The sequence below is a fragment of the Giraffa tippelskirchi genome, chromosome 2 (genome assembly GCF_054371585.1).
Source record: "Giraffa tippelskirchi isolate mGirTip1 chromosome 2, T2T-mGirTip1v1.2.pri, whole genome shotgun sequence".
In the NCBI taxonomy this organism is placed as follows: domain Eukaryota; kingdom Metazoa; phylum Chordata; class Mammalia; order Artiodactyla; family Giraffidae; genus Giraffa; species Giraffa tippelskirchi.
The window spans coordinates 120,932,244-120,955,085 of NC_137276.1; the positions used below are offsets into that span (position 1 = coordinate 120,932,244).

Genomic DNA, 22,842 nt, shown 5'->3' on the forward strand with positions numbered 1-22,842 from the left:
TGCCCAGCAAACAGGGGATGCCGATGGTAAGGAGCTTGCAAAGAGAAAGGCTATACAGGGTGACCCTTTGGCCAGTGGAAGACCACCACGTGCTAGGTGTCTTACTTTTCCTTTGGTACTTAGATGCAATTCCAGCTTGATTTAGAAACCAAACAGCTGCCCGGTGACTGCCTGGGTTCAGCTACAATTTGAAGTCAGATGACTTCTTGGCTGAAAATGGAATCCATCTCTGTAGGAAGTCATACTTCAGTCAGTGTAAACATATTTTCCTTCCTGAGTTGGCCCAAACTGTATATTTGACAAAACCATCAAAATGTGTTTTCTTCCTTAATTAAATAACTTTCTTCACATATGTTCTTCTGAATTCCGAAGCCCTTGATTTGAGCCAACCATTTTTCTTAGGGTTCTGCCAGCAAGGGCAGTGAGCTGCAGGTTTGCCTTGTGCTGTTCATGGAAGACTCAGCTTTGCCTGCTATTTTATCCAAATGTTTCGCATGATCAAAATGTACCCCTCCCCCCCACTCCTCCTAGTCAGTTGCTGCTCAAAAGAAATCCTTTAGGCGTCTATAAAGATACTATTAGTAATACTTCTGTGGAGATGCTAACTTTACTTTTGCATTTGCCTTATTTTTAGGCCTTGATTTTGTATATAATATATAGTCTTTTGGTACATCTTACCTAGTGGGGAACCTGACCTTGACAACTAAAATTTAACTCCCTGAGACTGTACTGAGTGTCCTAGTGAAAAATACATCAGTCTGGTCTTGTGCTTTTCCTCTCCCCTGCCTAAATGATAGTAAACCCAAGCCTTGTGCTCCCTGAAAGATGTGTCTTGTAAGCTAAATGTTCAGGAAATTTTCTTGTTAAAATGTCTCACTGTGATCCACAGAGAGGACGTTTTACAGCTTTAGGCTGTGTAACTTTCACCTCCTTTTTAGTTATGTGGTATGCGATGTAGTTGCCTCTGTCATGGGAATTACGTTCTTAAGTCAGCAACCATGGCAGGAATAGTACAGGGTCAGAAGTCTGTTACATTGACCATAAAATACAATGTATGGACACACTGCATCTCAGGGTCCAACCAGGCAGCTTTCCTTCATCATTGGAGCAGCTTGATGTTTCTTTGGGAAGAACCAGGTGCAAAAGCGGAGAAGGCAGTGGCAACCCACTCCAGTACTCTTGCCTGGAAAATTCCATGGACGGAGAGTCTGGTAGGCTGCAGTTCCTGGGGTTGCGAAGAGTCGGACACGACTGAGCGACTTCGCTTTCGCTTTTCGCTTTCCTGCATTAGAGAAGGAAATGGCAACCCACTCCAGTGTTCTTGCCTGGAGAATCCCAGGGATGGAGGAGCCTGGTGGGCTGCCGTCTATGGGGTCGCACAGAGTCGGACATGACTGAAGCGACTTAGCAGCAGCAGCTGGTGCAAAAGATATCTTGTTTTGAAGGGCTATGTACAAAAACCACTTTTTAATTCTAGGATTACACTGCACCAATATTATGAGTTGTCAAGTTTGTAACATATGTATAATGCAAAAAATCCATTGTCTAAGCCACTGGCTAACTAAGAAAAATGCCATACTATATGAATCAATTAGCTGGTTTGAAGCTTTGATTTTTCAAGACAAAATTGATTAAGACTTTGGGACATAGAGACCAGGGCTAGTGATGTTCATAATTGTGGTTTCCAGAATTTTCTTAGGGTAGAGTCCATGGCTTGAGAATATTTTGGGGGGCATGGAGAAATCTTTTTAACTGGCAACAACGAAAGTTGTCATAATTTTGATAAATGTAATTTTTTTGCTTTATCCTCCTCACCCTGCTGTGAAGTGGACAGGGTTGATTTATCTCATTCATACATGAAGAGCCTGAGAGTGATGGGTTTAATCACACAGACTAGGGCCAGGAATGAAACACAGAGGCACTCATTGCTGTTGGGGGCTGGGGGTGGGACAATGCCTGCTTTTCCATCTCACTTTTCCCAAACTGCTGCATTGTAGCCAATGTGCCCTTTGTCCACTGTGTTACCCTGTATTCATAAATTGGATAGATATGTATAGATGAATGGGCTCTTCCTAGGGTATTTATGAGGAATTCTGCAAGACCGGATTAACTCTTGCAAGCCATTCAGCAGTACACTGGGATACTAATTTGCTAAATAGTACCTTTGTGGTCTGGAAGAAATAATTAACTGCCTCAAGGGCCCACTTTCAACCAGTGAATTAATTACCCAGCTATTTCTAGCGCCGTGTTTATTAGGCAGATTCACTGAGCCATCATTTTAGCCTCTATTTAAAATTTTGGGCTAAAGGCTCTTTTAGAAGCTTTCTGGAAATTTTCATTCTTATGAAATGTTACAGTTGGAAAGCTTTATACAAAAATGCCCTTCAATAAGATATAGAGTGGGGATAGGTTTTCTCATGATCTGTCCTTTCCAATTTTGAGATTAAACTCCTTGGAGGACTGTCATGAAATTATTTCCCTCTATTGTTGATGCGAGAAATAGCTTTCAGCATGTGAGAGCTTGAAAATAATTTGTTTTTATAAATAAGAAAGCACAACGCCAGTGTGCTAAACATAGTGTCAATTCTTTTTTCTTAAAATTTGCCTAAAATTTTTTATTGCTTTTTAAAGACCACATGTGCTGTTTGAAAATCCATCCAGAATAACTTTCTCAGAGGCAGCATGGACTTAGAGTCTCTTTCTTTCACTTCCCCTTTCTTTAGGCTGGCCTAGTGATGAACATAATATGGATGATTATAAATATGTTATTTCTTTCTAGGTTCCCATCCTTAGTAAAAAAGAAGATGTGTTTGCATATTTAGCGAAGTATTCAGTGCCAATGGTTCGAGCAACATGGCTGATCAAGATGACGTGTGCCTATTATTCTGCTATTTCTGAAGCGAAAATTAAGAAACGTCCGGCCACTGATCCCAATTTGGGTAAGTGAGACAGTGTGATGCATTTTAAATTATGCTGTAAGTCCTTGTTGCCTGTACCTCCTGTACCCGGCCCAGCGAGCTGAGTACTGAGAAGGTCTGTTAGTGAAGCTAAGTCACTAGCGGTGTGGTTAGGGGCTGGTTCTGTTTCCTCAAGCACAGATTCCCAATTCTCTCAGCACGTTCTGTTGCTCTTAGCTGCAAAATGTGTCCTGAGTACTTCACCACCACAGTGACTGACTTGTGGTTCCAGCCACCCCATCTCTTGGCTGGAGAATGGTCACAGTCTCCTAACTGGTCTCCCTGCCTTTATTTTTGCTCCTTACATTCTAGTCTCTCCACAGCCGCCATGCTGTTTGCTCAGCCTAAATCATACCATTTCATGTTCCTGTTTATGGTAGTTTTTCATCACAGTGAGAATAAAGATCCAGATTCTCTCCTACAGGGCCATCCATGATCTGGCCCCCTCTTCCTGCCACGTTTCAGCCACACAGCCTTCCATCTATCCCTCCAACATGCAGGTTCCTTCCTTTCTCAGGGCCTCGGTCTTTCTTCTTCCCTGTACTTGGATTGTGGGGCTTCCCTGGTGGCTCAGTGGTAAAGAATCTGCCTGCAGTGCAGGAGCCGATGGAGACACGGGCTTCATCCCTGGGTCGGGAAGATCCCCTGGAGGAGGGCTTGGCAACCCACTCCAGTATTTTTGCCTGGAGAATCTCAGGGAAAGGAGAGTCTGGTGGGCTACAGTCCGTGGGGTCGCAAAGAGTCTGACACGAGTGGAGCAGCTTGGCACATACTTGGGTGGTTCTTCTCCAGGGTGTCCGCAGCCTCGTTCTCTCCAGTGAGGCTTCTGCTTGAGTGTCATTTCCCAGGGAGGCTTTTCCTGGGACACCCAGATAAATAGCATCCTCTGTCTTTCTCACCTTCCTCCAGTTATGTTCTCTCGTGTTGTTGTTTTATTCACAGCGTGTTTCTCTGCCTGAAACTGTCTTTTAAGATTTTGTCTCTGTCATCCCCTCACATCCGCATGCATATGCACGCACACACACACGCTTTGGTGGATATTTGTTGAATGAACGGAAGGGAAGCTGTTTTCAGTCAGTTTCCACTCTTTGGGTGACTAGACAGTGACTCCTTGAGGCAGTGCTAAAACATGCTTTATAAAAGATTTGATGCTACATTAGAAATGTGCACAGAGGACGATACATAAAGATTCCATTGAGAAATTAGGTTTACAAATAATTCTTAATGAAGTGGAAAGGTGCTTATGGTTTTATAAGACAGACACCCCACCCCCACCCCAACTGCAAAACTCTGAGGAGGAGCAGGAATGGAAAGTACAGATGTCTTTCGATGCCAGGCAGCACCCCAGATGAGTGAGTTAGGGTGTAAGGTGTTTGGAGAGGTGGAGGGAGCCCTGGTGAACTGAAGAGTAGAGACACTCTAAAAGCACGGAAACTCGGATTCAAAACAAAGCAAAAAAAAAATGGCTTAATTTCATGGAGTTTAGCATTATCTCATATGTGTCAAAATAATGAGAAAGATAATGAGAAAGAACGAACTATAACTAGAAAGCAAAACCAAACTGTGTTGTTTGTGTGTCAGTAGGTAATTGTCAAGAAAACAATGGGAGGAAATAATTCACCAAGTTACCAACGGTTGTCTCTGAGTGTTGTTTTCACGGTGGTATTTTATTCATTCTGCGTCTAATTTTTTTCATTGGTGGGTTAGTCGCTAAGTTGTAGCCTGCCAGGCTCCTTTGTCCATGGGATTTTCCAGGCAAGAATACTGGAGTGCATTGCCCATTCCTTCTCCAGGATATCTTCCGGACTCAGGAATTGAACCTGGGTCTCCTGTGCTGCAGGTGGATTCCTGCATTGCAGGTAGATTTCTTTACTGATTGAACTATGAGAGAAGCCTTAATTTTTTTTTTTTTCATTAGCTTATTATTTTACTGGGGGATACTGAAGAAATGCCTCCCCCTTCTTTAATAACTAAAATAGTACCTTCTCATTACAGCATTTTTAAATGGTGCTGAAGTAGATATAGTACAATGTTTGTTTCTTTTCTCATTTTCCATGTTTTCTTGAACTTTTCTTCATTCAGACACAAACACGTATGTGCAGTTCTTCTTTATCTCTCTCTCTCTACTTCTCTACCCTTTCTCTCTCTCTCTCTCTGTCTCTGCATGTATCTATTGCATTTGCTAATACTTCTCCCCACAGCTTGGATATCTAGTTGCTTACTAGTCACTTCTATTTTGATGACTAGCATCTAAAACCTGATGTGTACCAAGTGAAAGTCTTAATTTCCTACCATGCCTAAACTTACTCCTTCTGCTGACTTCTCCTCAGTAAATGTTATACATGGTCACTGGGTGGATAGGGTAAAAGACATAGTCCTTCTGGACTTTTATCTTTCAGAACTAGGCATTCACTCCCTCCGCAATCCTGTTTACTTTTAAAATACAGCTAGAGTCCAACTATGTATTCCTCATTCCACTGCTTCTACTATGGCCCAAAGCACCCCACTCCACCTCCCCGCCCCATACCTGCCCTGTTTTCTGCAGGGCCTGTAGCTGATCCTGTTTTTGTTCTTGCTTCTCTAAGGACAACTTTCTACTTGTAGCCAAAGTGGTCCTGCTAGGACATAAATCATGGCCCACACCTGTGCTCAGGGTCCTCTCATGGCCGCCTGTCTTTCTCAGACGTGTGCCTTGGTCAGCAGCAGCAGCCTCTGTGCAAGTCGTGGCCTCGGGCATTGACCTGTGGGTGCCACTCTCCCTCCCGCCCTCAGTTGTCCCCCGGGCCTGCTCCATCCCCTACTTCCGGCTTAGCTCAGAGGACACTTCTGAGAAGCCTTCTCAGACCACTGCAGCCAGAATGTCATCTTCCTGTCACTTTGTTTGTTCTGCTTCATTTTTCTTCATAGCTCTTGTTATATTCTAATTCATTGATCACCTGCTTCTTCTGATTCTGAACTGTACTGTTCCTTCCTGAGATATTTTGTCAGATATGTTCTGTGCTTGATATCTTAAGGTAGTACCTGGCACACAGAAGATGCTCAGCAGTGTTTAAGAATAATAAATGAATAATCAGGCTTGAGGCATTTGTGTGTGTGTGGCCGTGGGGGGGTGGGTAGTGCATACATGCTTTTTTTTTTTCCTAGTTTACCCCAGTTTGTAATTCTTGAAATTTTCAGCATCACTGGCTATAACGGAGAGACTCCTCTGCCATTTCTTAGATGCTCTTCATATTTTTTGATAACTTGTTCCTGTTCATGTTTTCCTGATTTTAACCATCACAATCACAAAAAGGCAAAAAAACCAAAACCAAAAATAACCCCACAAACCAAAAAACAAAAAGGTTTTGCAGGAATGAGTCAGATAAAATGTAAAACAATTTTAGGATAAATTAAAATCTGATAGATCTCATCTTTTGTGAAGAATGTATGATTAAGACTTTTTAGGGGTCCCAGATATAAATGTATCACTTGGATGTATGGTTTCTTCTGCCAGATGGAGGAATGCCTGGCTCCAGTGTCTAGCTCAGGACATCAAGGACTTCTTGTTGGCTTTCTTACCTTTTTATTTATTTATTCATTTATTTGGCTGCACCAGGTCTTCGTTGGGTGCTTTAGTTGTAACACGTGAACTCTTAGCTGTGACATGTGGGATCTTAGTTCCCTGACCAGAGATTGAGCCCTGGCCCCTTGCTTTGGGAGTTTGGAGTCTTAGCCAAACTGAACCACTAAAGAAGCCCTGGATTCGTTACTTTTACTATTAATATCCTTACCAGCGTAACCAGTTGGTTTGGGGTGGGGATTATTTTCTAAACCACGCCCCCCGCCCCAAACTTTCTTTTGTTTGCACAGCCACAACAGATAGTTGACTAGGTTCACCTTTCACCCACTAGCTGTGTTTTCTCATTTTTCATAAACCACATAACACACATGATTCTGTTTTTCAATTCAGTTTATTTACAAAGCATTGCATGGTCTTTTTGACTATTTATGTGTACTAAAAAGTGTGAATGTTAAATCTGTGAAAGTTAGTTGCCCACTGTCCTTTTCTCATGGTAGAGTATAACAGTTTTGATCTTAAAAATAAGCATTTAAGGCTAAAAGTATTTTTAAAATGCATGAATTTTAGGAGTTCACCCCAAACCTCTTAGGTCCAGCATCTCAGAAACAGCTTTGGGCTGTGGTCGTCCTGGCCCTGCTGCTACGTGGCTGGGTGAATGAAAGTGAAGTCCTTAGGCTCTTCAGCTGTGGGTCCCCTCCACTCTGATCCAGTCCACATAGCCTTTAATCGTCATGGTCTTCAGCCTTTCTTTTTTGTGACCTTAACATGTTTGAAGGGGATAGGCCAGTTATTTTGTCGAAAGTCCCCTGATTTGTGTTTGTCTAGTTACTCGTGATCAGATTCATGGTATGCACGTTTGGTGGGAGCGTCTCAGAGGCAGTGCTGTGAGTGTCTCAGTTCCTCCCAGCACATTGTCCTGGGACCAGTGGTGATAACCTTGAGATGGTGTCTCCCAGATTTCTCCCCTGAAAACTTGCTATTTTATCCTTTGTAGTCAAGAGGTAATTTGTAAACATCCGATTGCTCTTTCTTTATTCTTACCTGTGTTTTAAGTAGTGTACTATTTATACTACACTATATGAAAAGAGCACACAGTTTCAAATATCTGATCTTGATTTGCCACCCCTCTGTTGCACCTGGTACCTCTCACTTTCTCCTTTGTCTTCAGCACCTTCTTCAGCTTCTATAAGCAAATGACACAGTGTAGTTGGAAGCATTTGGCTGTGTAGACATAGCCTTAATGTAGCAACTTTCACACTCCAAGCAAGCTGTACAGCCAAGCAAGTATACACACATATATATGTGTTGAGTTGGATTAAATTGCATACACTTCAGAAGATTAACTTGCAGTAATAGTGTCTGTGTTCTGGCTCCGATGGTGAAAGGAACCGTTCAGCACATTTGGGGCAAGATTGACTGTTAAGTGTCACCCTTTTCTGGCATTGGTTTTATGACTTCTGTTGTCTTGATGATCATTCTTAGGATTTGTAAAGTGTTTTCAGTAGAAATGGCCTTTATTCCTTGGTAATAGAAACATATGTTTTATTTTCAGTTCCTACATTCAGCTCTGGAACAGAGCTATAAAGCACTGCTGTTTGATTTTATTGAAGAGAGTTTTTCCTAAAGTTAAGTGGGCTAACAGCAACAAGGGAGCAGACCTGTTGTGTAAATTCTTTAAATGTAGCAATGCAGAAATCTTCACTATCATTATGCAGAGTTACAGATCTCAGATGTAGATGAAGTGAGTTTCTGCCCTGGAAAGGCTGCAGAGGGCAAAGAGGTGCCCAGTGTAGTGTGTACCCGAAAGTGGCAGGGAGTGAGAGGGGCCTTGGGTTTCTGGGTGAGGTTTCATGTGTAATTTCAAGGGGGTCAAAGGTTGTATCATGGACATGAGGCCCTTTTTTTTGGGAAACAGATTAGAAGAAGATTAAAATGCTTCATGGTTAAAACTGCATTTAGGACAAATCCTAACATCAGAGTGTACATGCATGCTAAGTTGCTTCATGTCCAACTCTTTGGGACCCCATGGACTGTAGACCACCAGCACTTCTGTCCATGGGATTTTCCAGGCAAGAATACTGGAGTGGGTTGCTATGCCCTCCTCCAGGGGATCTTCCCAGTCCAGGGCTTGAACTTGAATCTCTAATGTCACCTGCATTGACAGGTGGGATCTATACACTAGCACCACATGGGACAGAGATTTTAAAATAGAAGTGATTTAGGTAAGCTTGTGAGAAGAGACTAGTTCTCCTTCTTTACAAAACCTGAAAAGATAAGATAAGAGATTACAGGTGGACACGATGTTTAGAAAGTGCTGTCCAATGGTTATTAGTGTTAACAGACTTGAGGGAAAACACCAGACGTGACACATATTTGATTTTAGATATGTTTTAGAATTGAATGGAGTTTTGTTTTTAAAACAAGTATAACTGTCTTCAATATTTTGAGTTCACCAGAGAAAAGCATTGAAAATGGGATAGCTAATACATAGAAATGAAAAAGTGAAACTTTACACAGTTACGTAATTAAAGTCTTTGAACAGATTGGGAAATGTGACTTTACAGTAAATAACACAGAACCTTGTCTGTTTATATGTAGGAATTTCCCCTGCTATAAGGAGGAGTCTTATTGTTGCTGAGTTAATGAGTTATGAATTCATCATATAAATCTAGTATTTACTATCATTATTGCTATTAACTGTAAGAGCATCTCTTTTTTCCCCCTGCTTGAAACTTTTTATTTGGTATAGGGGTATAGCCAATTAACAGTGTTGTGGTAGTTTTAGGTGAACAGCAGAGGGACTCAGCCATACATATACATGTGTCCATTCTCCCCTAAACTGCCCCTCCCATCCAGGCTGTCACAGAACACTGAACAGAGTTCCCTGCGCTGTACATACGGTAGGTCCTCATTGGCTATCCGTTTTAAATACACCAACGTGTGCATGTCCATCCCAAACCCCCTAACTATTCCTTCTCCCATCCTTCCCCATGGTGCCCAAAAGTTTGCTCTCTAAGTCTGTTTCTGTAACAGCATCTCTGGAGCGATTTTGGAACTGCTCTCAATCCTGTGTCAAGCGGGACTTCGGTGTTCCCGACGTGTGCTGGGAAAATGAGCTTTCCAGCCTTGGGATTGCTCCCGCTCTTGCTGTCAGGCCCCAAGATGGTATTTCCTGTTGTGTGAAACAGTCGGTCCTCCATGGGGTAGCTAGGGTGGCTGTGATGCAGGCTTCCCCATTTCTTAGGGAGCATTGCTCAGGCTCTGTGTTTCCTCTGTCCCAACTCGCATTTATTATTCCGGAGCCCTGGGAGAGAGGTGCTTTATCCCCAGCTCACAGGTGAGTACCCCGATCTGTCGGGTGCACAGAGCCCCTCAGCGCACGTGTCCTAACTCTGCTCTGAGGCTTTTGCTGGGCACTGTGCCTGGCCAGTGGGGACAGAGGGGAGAGTGTGGTCCCTGCCCCCTCGGTGTTCATTGCAGGGGGAGGGGACACATAGCCAAACAGTTCAGACGGTGGAGGAAGGAAAGGAAACAGTGACGCGAATAAATGCAGAGGGAGTCCCAAAGGACTTGGGAAGTCCAGGGAGGTCACAAGGGAAGTGACATTTGAGTGCAGTTTTGGAAGAAGCAGGATTTTTGGGGGTGGGAGGTGGCGGGGAGGAAGGGCTGGGGGCTATTGTGCAGAGAAGGGCATTTCTGGCCAAAGAATGAGATAAGCAGAGGAAGAGGTTTGACGTGGAACTGCCAGGGTTTATGTTCACCTGACATGTCGGTTACCCGAGGGGCAGTGATGAAAGGCTGGCGTGTTTGCTGGAGTGGGGTGATGGGGAACCGTGGAAGGACTTTTTCATTACTGCTACTGTTATAACCCTCTCTCTTTGCTTCTTGTCTGTAAATGGGCATAACTGATAGCATATTCTGGATGAAGTGAGTCAGTACTTCTACAGCATTTAGAACAGTGTCCACCACATAGTGAGTGGCCGGTGAATATAGACTATAACTAGTCTGCACTAGGACCACAGTTATTACTAGCCAGTCTCTATTAATTATTTTATGTATTGTCCTGGGAACATTACAGACATGATTTGTGATCATCGTAGCACACTTGCAATGTAGGTTTTATTATTTCGTTCTGTGTGTATGAGGGAGCCGAGCCTCGGAAGTTAAGTAACGTGCTGGCACAGACCGAGTGGACCTACTGGAAAATGTTTGCTTTTTCCTCCCCGCTGTGGCCTAATGGTTACTGGACACAGGAGGAATTGTGTGGATGTTGTAGGTCTGGGCCCCAGAGGCCAAGGAGTGTTGCTAAGGAGAAAGGTAGGCAGACTCCAGGCTGCAAGACTCAGTGGCTGTGGTCAGCATCAGAGGAGCCAGAATTCTCTTGTTCCCGTGAATGCCACGGGGAGCAGGCAGAGCAGAGCAGAGCAAAGCCCAGGGTGCTCAAGAAGTGACAGATAGATGAAATTGCTTGCAAGATGGGCAGCTCTAATTCTGGCTAGGAAATGTTGGATGTTCAATATGGTGAAAAGTGACAAGACGTATCATGGACATGAGGCCCTTTTTGGGGGGAAACAGATTAGAAGAAGATTAAAATTTTCCGTGGTTAAACTGCCCATGGAACTGCTCTGTTTACCCCCAGTCATTTCCTCTGTACCCCTGAGGTTTTGTTGGGTTGGGCGTTTGTGTTGGATGAGAGACTGCTCTTGGTTGGCTGTACTCTTGGAACCACTATCCTTATCATTCCCCCAAAACAGAGAAGAAACAGCTCCCTTTCTTGCTCAGTGGGTAATTAATTTGTGACATTCCCTGAGCCATTTGGACTGCAAAAATAAGCCCTGCTGAACACATAATTGACAGTCTGGTTTCTTATCTAAGCCAACCAGCTTACTTTCAGTTCGGGTCCTTGAAGATGGTGCATACTTTTTCTGATTTCAGGGACAAGCTTTGAGTTTCAAGTCAAGATTGGCTCCACATTTTCACGTGTGGCTTGTCTTTTATTTGTCAAAGGAGGTATCCACCTGTTTACTATGAAAATAACCCTAAAGCCTGGACAGATGTGCCTGTATAAGTATAATTTAAATTCATACTTTGCCTAGGCATGAAAGATAGGTTTTAATTGGTGATGTAACTTGGGCTGTCTGTTGAAAGCCACTCTCCAATAGAAGGAACAGGACCTATGGGTACAACTTTGGCACCTACAACCTTCCCATCCCTCAGTAATTTTTCACCTGAAAGTTTAGCATCCATTGATGAATCAAGTTCAAAACCATCATTTCATTGGGAATGGCTAGATATTGACATTCTTCTGTAAGAATGGGCTATCCCTCATTACCTGTGATAAATTGTAATTCTTTTTTGAAAAGGCGGAGGAAATGCTTAATTCTTTTCCTATAATTATCACTTCTCAGAGTAAGAATTGTTGCAGTTGCACATTTAGCTTTTCAGTAAATGAGTTTCTCTAATTTTTTTTTCTGATTTTAAAAGTTTAAATTTGACCAGATATTTATTCATTCAGCATTTTACAACCAGATATACTTGTTCATTTTAGTGTTTAGTCCAGAGGTGACCAGTGGGAGATGCTTCAGGCTCCTTTGTATCCTTTGACATGACACCATTTGACTTAGAGCACCTCCCTTTTGGGCACAGAAAGTCTCCCAGGCTCATCTTGTACTTTTTTCTGCCTCAGGTCTGCAATCAGCCATCTCTGTATGGAACCCTACTTCTTTCTAGTGGGGAATGGTGTTTAGAAAGCCAGATCTGAATGCTGAAGGTGCTCATTGCTATGAGGTGTGCAATGGCATCTAAGCTGGGTCAGTGGATGGATGGATACATACATATCTGTGTGTACGTGTGTGTGCACAAACGTGTTGTGCATGCATATGAGAGTTTTTATTTCTATTTCTAATTTATCTCTAATGTTTCCCTTTAACATTAAAGATTATGATTGATTTCACATTGATCTCATATCTGTTACATGGACAATGAAATGATTTTTAGTAACAAGGGCCTGGTTACTTACTTGGTTTGCCCTGCTGAAAACATATACTAGCTTCAGAATTGAAATCTATTTGAAAGGAGAAAGGAAATAGGTAATACATAACATCTTGGTGGGAAGTGAAAGAGAGCTTACTACTCCACCATCTTCTATAGGAGGAAGCCAATAGATAATGCTTAAAATCAGGAAGTACAACAGCAAATATGTTATTTAGAGATAAAATGGTAAACAAAAGAAGCACAATGAATAAAAGAGTTGAAAATAACTGCTTTTGGAGAATGGGAAATGGGGGAGTTTATGGACTGTAGGCTGCTGTTTTTCACAACCTCATATACAGCTGTTGTACTTTAAGACATGTGCAGGTGTAACTTTGATATGTTAACAAATAAAAAGTCAGCCAAGCCTAATCTCAGTCTCAAATTATTGCTCTCTATTTTTGCATTGTTAATGCCTTTTCTGGAAGATACCTTGCTGTAAAAAAAGTGTTTTGTGCAAAAGATTTGAAGGAAGCTCAGGTAATGTATTGTAGTTTTAGTTCTTCTCAAATAATATTTCAAGAGCTTACTTTTCATTCTGCCAGCTACTTTCTGCTTGAGACTGAAACAAAAATTGCAAGAATTTTGTATTTTTTCAGGTGTGTAGCTGTTCAGTTAATCGGATATGTAAGATTTATAGAGACTTAAAAGTTGTGGTAAAAAACACATCAAATTTATCAATCTTAACCGTTTTCTGTGTATATATAGTACAATCATCGTAACTATCTGCACGTTGTTGGGCAGCTGGTCTCCAGAACTTTTTATCTTGCAAAATTGAAGCTCTGTACTCGTTAAGTAAACTCCTCCTTCCCCTCTCTCCCCTCCCCTAACCTCTGTCAAATGCCATTCTACTTTCCTGATTTATATCTTTACAAGTTTATAACCTTTAAAAGTTCTCATCAAGTTTAATATGCTGCAGTGTAACTCTGCATTCCACATTGCTGCCCTATGGAAACATTTCAGCTTTTTCTAAAGTAAAAATGTTACAGCCTGTTCCATGTTGGAATGCTGGTATGTGGTGGTGGTGGTTATTGTTGGGTGTGTGTGTGTTTATGATCAGTTAAATTTTTGATGAAGTCAGAGGTAATGTCTGCTCATGATTGCTCCTGAATTTCTCAGGAAAATGTTTTCAGAGAGCTTGTTATATTTCACTTGAATAAAGAGTGATCTATTTTTTTTTTTAAAGGTATATTAAGATTCTCTGCATTGAAATAGATGCTGCGAAGAATTTTAACCAAATGGAGGCTGTGCTATTTGCCTTCAAGGGGGCTGCCTTAAAGGATTTTTGTGGAAACAAGATGCATACCCAAAACACACAGCCATAGTCAGAACATAATTACCTGTAATCCTATAAGAAGTGATGGGAGACTGGAAAAATTAGGGGAGATTTTCCGAGAGAATTAAGTATGAGGTGGGCCCTAAAGAAATCTAGGCTTTAAGTAAAAATTGGGAAGTTTTTGTTTTGCTTTTGCATTTTAAAAAATTATTTTTTGATCTTAAAGTACCTAATTATCTTCCTCTCTGGCCAACTGAGAGCATATGAGTTACATTTATAGTTTTGTTACGTGTACTGCATTTGCTTTGGTCTTTACCACTGCCACTTCTGGTCTTGTTGGTTTGGGTGCATCACTTGGTCTTGAATTTCCTGTTCAGAACCCATTGACACTCAACACTTTCTGTTTTCTAGTCACTTTTAATACTGACTCCTGGTCAAATTAATCATCTATAATAAAAAACTGAGCAGCATCCCAATTTAATGAAAATTTAGTTCTTTGCTCTTTATGAATTATTAGTACACACGTGTGCATCTACACTTGGAACATATTATATAGCAAAAATATCTGTTTGTAAGGAGTTTTTGTAGTTTGCAGCCTGGTTTTGTGTATCGTCATTTGGGGGTGTCCTCACAAAATCCCTCTGAGGTAGCTGGGTGTCTCCATTTATTAAGTGGGTTGAGAAAAATCTGTGAAAAGTGGGAGAACAGAGAGTTGGATCCTGGACTTTCATTTCTGGGTCTGTGTGCTTTACAGAGTTTCCAAGTTGCTCATATCAGAGGGGTGACTTTGAGTCAGGGGCAGGGGAGTGATGTTGTGGAGAGGTGTGAAAGGTGTTTCAAGAAGCTCAGTATTCAGTGAGGTTTTCACTGGTTGTGCATCTTGTAGATCTGTTTCTTAAAGCATAAGCAGGATTTTGAGGAAAGACAGCTGCTTGCATGACTTACAACTTTCTTTTGAAAGTAGATCACAGGTATTCATGGTAGAAGACCACGGTAAAATACTCAGAAGAACGTAGTGAAGGCTCACTTTCCTGTGTCCTCCTGTGGTCTCCCAGGCCCCTCAGCATGTGCTTCAGAAGGAACTGCTGTTACGTTCATTTTGTATCTTCTGAAATGTGTTTTTATGTGTATCTTTAGTGCATGTTTTTATGCTCATTTCAGAAAATTTGTGCTTGTTTCATGCTGTGCACAGAGAGCCTTGTTTTTGTAAGGGGCTCTATGCTACTAACTTTGTAATGACTTAGAAAAGCTGGATCTTTCCTTTTTGTAATTTGTACTGGAATGTTAATTCCTTGATGAATAGAAACCTTTTTTTTTTAATTAAAAAAGATACACTCTGAGTTTCAGACTCATTTTCAGACAAAGTGTGTATAGTCTTCCAAATGAAATCTGCAATAAAATGGCTCTTAAACAGGCTCTTAAGCCTGTTTCAATTCACCATGATTTTGGAGTTGAGGAATATATATTGGGTTGGCCAAAAAGTTCATTTAGTTTTTTCTGTACAATGTTACAGACTAACTCGAATGAACTTTTTAGCTAACCCAACAGACTATATTTATAGGATATAAAACACATTAAAGGTCCATAAATGGTCAGTTGGAACATCTTTGTGAGAGTAACATTGTTGTTGTTTAGTAGCTAAGTCTTATCTGACCCTTTGTGACACCATGGACTGAAGCCTGCCAGGCTCCTCTGTCCATGGGATTCTCCAGGCAAGAATCCTGGAATGGGTTGCCATTCCCTTCTCCAGGGGATCTTCCTGACCCAGGTTTGAACCCGAGTCTCTTGTGTGGCGGATGGATTCTTTACCACCAAGCCACCTGGGAAGCCCTGAGAGTAACATAGATGGAAATAAATGTATAATACATCAGTCTTGGGTCTCCAGAAAAAAGCAACCCAAAGAAACAGGTGATGCCGGAGGAGAGGATTAAGGGGATGGGTCTGCACAGTCTGTGTAATCATTTTATATTTTAAAGCCTTTGCTGCATGGCATGGTTATCTGGCGATATGATGATGTCTGTAACATTTGTACTCATGTTCCACTGAAACATACTTGTTCAGGATTACAAACTTGACAGCAACTGCATTCAGGATGTAAGTAGTCAACACAGAGCTGCTCTTTCTGTAGGAACTTTTACCCAGAGCACAACTGATCATGGAATTAAATTTCAACACAAATGCAGAAAGGAAAGAAAAAAGGAAAATGTAGTTTGTTTTTGCTCTGTGAATGATGGGGGTTTTCTGCTGCCTCCTCAGTGGCAGAAGCTGGGGGAAGAGTGAGGCTGACTGTGTGTCTGATCCACTAACTTCAGCAGCTTTGGTGCATCCAGTGGGGCCGCAGCGGACCTTCTACCAGCACTGCTCCTCTGTTCCTCCTCCTCCTCACATGTCCTCAGGATTGCACAGAGGTATGTTCCTCTGTCTCCTCCTCGAGTCTCTTCTTGCCATAGCTCTCCTCTCCTGGGGCCATGAAATCCTCGGCCTGGTCTCCTGACAGGGAAGGTGGTGGGAGCTTGTCCTGAGGGGTTAATTAAATGCACAGTTTAATATTTGGAGAAGGAACTTCCCTTTTATTCCGTATGAGAAATATCTATCTCAGTGAGGCCAAGTCTGTCACTCACTCAGGTGTATTCAGAAGTCAGGAAAAATTTGAGGGACTTAACCTCTGACAACTGTAACATTAACTCAAAACAGCCACCTTTGGCGCACCGCCCCCTCACCCCCCGAGCAGGGGTTGGGCCTGTAGGGGCAGGAGTTTCTTATGCGTCCCTCTGTCAGGAGGAATCCTCCAAGCTGTGCTGAGGTGAGAAGCTGGTGGTGAGGTTGATGGGTGGGATAAGAGATTCTTATTCCGGGGCTAAAATCGGATTCTGTAGTTGACAGAAGTCCCGGCTTTGATGCATTGACGGGATTGAGAGGGAACAAGGACAACTGGGAAAAAAAAATTCCCTAAGAGTAACAGTTAGCACTTGTCTGCATTGGCCTGGGAACAGGAATTGGAGACCTGATGGTGAGAAGGGAAAACTGGACAAGTGTCAAGTGCTGTCCCCAGGTATCCGCCGCCATCACCTGGCACCTCGAAGGCGGATGGACAGGCAGTTTCCTTGCTGCCTTGGAACTTGAGTGTCTCTTGCTCCTCCCCCACCAGCCCTTCTTTCTCCTTTCCCTGCCTGAGACCTTGCCACCCGTTTCCTTGGTTGGCCACTTGGTCTCTTTTTTACGCTGAAATCCTCCAGCATTAGCTGTCAGTCTCACAGTCGAGCAGTTATTGCTGCATTGCTGTGTCAGGGCCCTTATCTTTTGGGGAGTATTGTCCCTCCCTCCTCACAGCGCTCGTCGGCCCTTCACCTCTCTTCAGGCTCCCTCCCCTGCCCCCACCCTTCTCTTGAACTTCGGAGAGGGGCAGACTCCCTCAGTTTCTCAGCCACCTGCTTGCTTCCACCCCGTCGGACACCTGTACAGACTTACCCACAGCAGCCAGTCCTCACCTGTCTTCCTGTCTTGGCCAGAGAGTTCCTGCTTCCAGCCAAGTTTATTTTCTTCTCATCTCGGGGGTCCTGGCTGCCTGGTCCTGTAAGTTTGCTTCCTTTTGAACAACATGTCACAGTTGTAAGCATCTTCTATCCCACCTTATTCTCAAAATTACCGTACAGGCGAAGTCCACTTAACAGCCCTATTTTGTAGACACGTGACTGAGGCATGGGTGAGTGACTTGCCCAAGGCTCCGAACCTGCCAGGTGATTGGATCCTGGACAAGTTGGGCCACCTGACTCCTGAACCCATGCTCTTTACCACCAAGTGAGTTAACCTACGCTGAAGGCTCAGGATAGGGCTAAGTGACTGCACAAACCATGTTTTTACTCTGCAGGGTAAACCTTCTTAAACCTGTGCCTGCTGGGTTCTTCTGTTGTCATAATCTCATTGTTTAAGGCATTGAACCCGCATATGATAAAGGTCCCCTCATCCGTGTCTTCACCCTGACACTTCTGACCTGTTACCCACCTGCCCCTGGATATCTTTTCCCATGAATATCTTTGACATCGCAAATTCCGGTATTCAAAACTGAACTTAGAACCGGGAAACCTGAGTAAGATTGGTGGATCGTGTCCATGTCGATACGGTGGTTATGATCTTGTCCTTTAGTTTTGTTGGGTATTAACATTTGGGAAAAGTCGGGACTTCCCAGGTGGCACAGTGGTAAAGAACCCGCCTGCCAATGCAGGTGAGTCAGAGATGTGAGTTCAGTCCCTGGGTTGGGAAGATGCCCTGGAGTAGGAAATGGCTACCCACTCCAGTATTCTTGCCTGGAGAATTTCATGGACAGAGGAGCCTGGTGGGTTACAGTCCAGGGGGTCACAAAGAGCTGGACATGTCTGAGCGTGAATACACATACACACACACGGGTAAAAGGTGCATGGGATCTCTCTCTATTATTTCTCAACAACTGCTTGTGACTCTGATAATCTCAAAGTTTAATTAGAATAAGATAATGAAAACAAACATTGAATTTAGCTCCCTCACCCTCCTCCCCTCTTGCCCTCTGTTCCACATCTCTTTCTATGGTACCATGATCTGCTCAGCTACCCTGCTGGCAAATCTTGAAGCTACCTGCCTCTTTTCTTCTCTGCTCATGTGCTCATATGTGCTCAATCATGTCTGACCCTTCGCAACCCCATGGACTGTAGCCCACCAGGCTCCTCTGTCTATGGGATTTCCCAGGCAAGAATACTGGAGTGGGTTGCCACTTCGTTCTCCAGGGGATAAACACGGCCCAGGGATCAAACTTGTGTCTCCTGCCTTGGCAGGCGGAGTCCTCACCACTCTGCAGGAGACCCAGGTTTCTTCTCCATTATCAGGTGATTCCAGTACTGCCCTCCTCTTTCTTTTGTCCCCTCCTCAGTCACCTGTCCACTGGACTCTGCAGTCTCCTTTTTATTTGTCTCCCCTACAACTTCTGAGAATCTTAATTTACGTATCTGATGATTTCCTCATTCCTTTGCTTAAAATTCTTCAGTGGCTTTGAGTCATTTGTGGCGAAAGATCAGACTGTATCGCTTGTCCCTGCCTGGGAACAAGCAGGTTATAAATGCAGGTTTCTGGACCCCAGTCCAGCCTTAAAGGGTGAAAATCTCTGTCAAGGCTAAATCTGTATGTTTAACCAACCAGCGCCCTCTGGTGATCTTTTTGTACACTAGCATTTGAGGACCTCTGGCATGGGCCACCTGCTTCACCTCAGAGGTGACCCTTTCTCCCTCTGCCTTGCATCCTCTGCCAGGCTCCCTCTGCAGGGCCTGCGAAATTACACACTGCTGTTTCTGCCTGTGGAACTGCTTCGTAACTTTCCTCAGAAGTTCAGTTGCTAAATCGTGTCCGACTCTTTGCAACCCCATGGACTGCAGCATGCCAGTCTTCCCTGTCCTTCACTATCTCCTGGGGTTTGCTCGAACTTGTGATGTCCATTGAGTTGATGTTATCCAATCATCCTCTGTTTCCCTACCTTTGTTCTATGGCACGTCAGACCACTTACCTCATTGCTGTCAGTGTCTGTGTCCTTGTGTTTCTACCTCAAAAATGAATCACCTCAGGTGGGGACTGCTTTCATCTCAGCTTTGTAGCTCCAGGCCCCAGGAGAGCTTCTGGCCCTTAGTAGACATGTAATGTTTGCTGCCACATGCCCATGTGTTTTTTTTTTTTGCCATACAGTGTAGCATGTGGGATCTTAGTTCCCTGATTAGGGATGGAACGCGGGCTGCCTGAAGTGGAAGCACAGAGTCTTAACCACTGGACCACCTGTGAAATCCCCCATGATTTTTATTTTATTTTGAGTTGTCACCTTAATCACCAAGTAACAGTACTTGGCGTCATTGCCAGTAAATAAAACCAGAGAGAAATAGCCCGTTAAAAATAACACGGTAAAATTACTCACCCAGACAAAAACAGATATTCGATATTTGCCACTCAGCACCAGTGTTCTACAGGTAGTTATGAGTGAAAGGAAAAGTTTTTGAAGCATAAGAAAAAGTTTCAGGGACTTCCCTGGCGGCCCAGTGGTGAAGACTTGGGGCTCTCACTGCCAGGGCCTCAGGTTCCATCCCTGGTTGAGGACCCGAGGTCCCACAAGCCTCACAGGTTGACTAGCAACAGCAAGAACACAAAAACCAAGAAAAAAAACTTAGTGACTAAAAAAATGTTTCGGTAATTTACTCTACCACAGCATGTCACCTGCTACCCCCCAAGCCCACCCTATTTTTCCTGCTTTTCAGCCAGAGGGCCCGAGTTCACTAACTGACCATTCAGCAGAACCAGCATTCCAGCAGGTGGGCTGACTCTCCTTTGCTCACACGTCAGCCTGAGGCAGCAGTTTTCACTGAGGCTATTCTTTATCCAGGCTGCTGATCAGCACGCTGATTTCCCCTTTCGTTCCCCAAGTAAGCAGTGGCTGAATGGGGGATTTTGGGTTTTCTGTGAATCATTTTATAGAATTCAACTGATTAACTTTTTAAAGCCTTTTGTTGTGGGCATTTCGAACATAGAAAAATATAAGAGGATGTAATAACCATCACCCAGGTTTACCCCTTCACTCTTCTGTTGTTCAGCCACTCAGTCTTGTATGACTCTTTGTGACCCCATGGACTGCAGCACTCCAGGCTTCCCTGTTCTTCACCATCTCCCGGAGCATGTGCAAACTCATGTCCATTGAGTCAGTGGTGCCATCCAACCATCTCATCCTCTGTCATCCCCTTCTCCTCCTGCCTTCAATCTTTCCCAGCATCAGGGTCTTTTCAAATGAGTCAGCTCTTTGCATCAGGTGGCTAAAGTAATGGAGCATCAGCATTAGTCCTTCCAATGAATATTCGGGATTGATTTGCTTTTGGATTGACTGGTTGGATCTCCTTGCTGTCCAAGGGACTCTCAAGAGTCTTCTCCAACACCACAGTTCAAAAACATCAATTCTTTGGTGCTCAGCCTTCTTTATGGTTCAACTCTCACATCCATACATGACTACTGGAAAAGCCGTAGCTTTGCCTAGATGGACCTTTGTTCGCAAAGTAATGTCTCTGCTTTTTAATACGCTGTCTAGGTCTGTTATAGCTTTTCTTCCAAGGAGCAAGCGTCCTAATTTTATGACTGCAATCACCATCTGCAGTGATTTTTCAGTCCAAGAGAATAAAGGCTTTCACTGTTTCCATTGTTTCCATGTCTATTTGTCATGAAATGATGGGACTAGATGCCATGATCTTCCTTTTTTGAATGTTGAGTTTTAAGCCAACTTTTTCACTCTCCTCTTGCACTTTTCATCGAGAGGCTCTTTAGTTCCTCTTTGCTTTCTGCCGTAAGGGTGGTGTCATCTGCATATCTAAGGTTATTGATATTTCTCCCGGCAATCTTGATTCTAGCTTGTGATTCATCCAGCCCGGCATTTCACATGATGTACTCTGCATAATGCTGATGATGCATAACTCTGGTAATGCTGTGAAAGTGCTGCACTCAATATGCCAGCAAATTTGGAAAACTCAGCAGTGGCCGCAGGACTGGAAAAGGTCAGCTTTCATTCCAGTCCCAAAGAAAGGCAATGCCAAAGAATGCTCAAACTACCGCATAATTGCAGTCATCTCACGTGCTAGTAAAGTAATGCTCAAAATTCTCCAAGCCAGGCTTCAACAGTACATGAACCGTGAACTTCCAGATATTCTAGCTGAGTTTAGAAAAGGCATAGGAACCAGAGATCAAATTGCCAACTGGATCATTGAAAAAGCAAGAGAGTTCCAGAAAAACATCTGCTTTATTGACTATGCCAAAGCCTTTGACTGTGTGGATCACAATAAACTGTGGAAAATTCTTAAAGAGAATTTCCATAGTCTTGGAATACCAGACCACGTGACCTACCTCTCGAGAAATCTGTATGCAGGTCAGGAAGCAACAGTTAGAACTGGACATGGAACAACAGACTGGTTCCAAATAGGAAAAAGAGTATGTCAAGGCTGTATTTTGTCACCCTGGTTGTTTAACTTATATGCAGAGTATATCATGAGAAATGCTGGGCTGGATGAAGCACAAGCTGGAATTGCTGGGAGAAATATCAATAACCGCAGATATGCAGATGATACCACCCTTATGGCAGAAAGTTAAGAACTAAAGAGCCTCTTGATGAAAGTGAAAGAGGAGAGTGAAAAAGTTGGCTTAAAGCTCAACATTCAGAAAACTAAAATCATGGCATCCGGTCCCATGACTTCATGGGAAATAGATGGGGAAACAGTGGAAACAGTGGCAGACTTTATTTTGGGGGGTCTTCAGATTCACTGCAGATGGTGACTGCAGCCATGAAATTAAAAGACGCTTACTCCTTAGAAGGAAAGTTATGACCAACCTAGACAGCATATTAAAAAACAGAGACATTACTTTGCCAACAAAGGTCCATCTAGTCAAGGCTGTAGTTTTTCGGTAGTCATGTATGGATTTGAGAGTTGGGTGGTGAAGAAAGCTGAGCACCAAAGAATTGATGCTTTTGAACTGTGGTGTTGGAGAAGACTCTTGAGAGTCCTTTGGACAGCAAGGAGATCCAACCAGTTCATCCTAAAGGAAATCAGTCCTGAATGTTCATTGGAAGGACTGATGTTGAAGTTGTAACTCCAATACTTTGGCCACCTGATGCGAAGAACTGACTCATTTGAAAGACCCTGATGCTGGGAAAGATTGAAGGCAGGAGGAGAAGGGGACAACAGAGGATGAGATGGTTGGATGGCATCACTGACTCAATGGACATGAGTTTGGGTAAACTCTGGGAGTTGGTGATGGACAGGGAGGCCTGGCATGCTGTAGTCTGTGGGGTTGCAAAGAGTTGGACAGGACTGAGCAGCTGAACTGAACTGAACTCTGCATAAAAGTTAAATAAGCAGGGTGACAACATACACCCTTGACTTACTCCTTTCCCGATTTGGAACCAGTCTGTTGTTTCATGTCTGATTCTAACTGTTGCTTCTTGACCTGCATACAGGTTTCTCAGGAGGCAGGTAAGGTGT

At 43.3% G+C, this 22,842-nt stretch overlaps 1 protein-coding gene across 27 annotated transcripts in view; it reads left to right on the top strand.

The window, feature by feature from the left end:
* The window catches only part of MED12L (mediator complex subunit 12L), a 364,359-nt gene that overhangs the window by 48,896 nt on the left and 292,621 nt on the right, over positions 1–22,842 (top strand). For all 27 annotated transcript variants that reach the window (XR_014076860.1, XR_014076861.1, XR_014076862.1 and 24 more), the window contains one exon: positions 2,780–2,939. Coding sequence is in view for 22 of the 27 variants with exons in the window: in XM_081570462.1 (XP_081426588.1) it covers positions 2,780–2,939 (160 nt within the window). In the remaining 5 variants the exon portion in view is untranslated. The remainder of the gene's footprint in view (positions 1–2,779; positions 2,940–22,842) is intronic.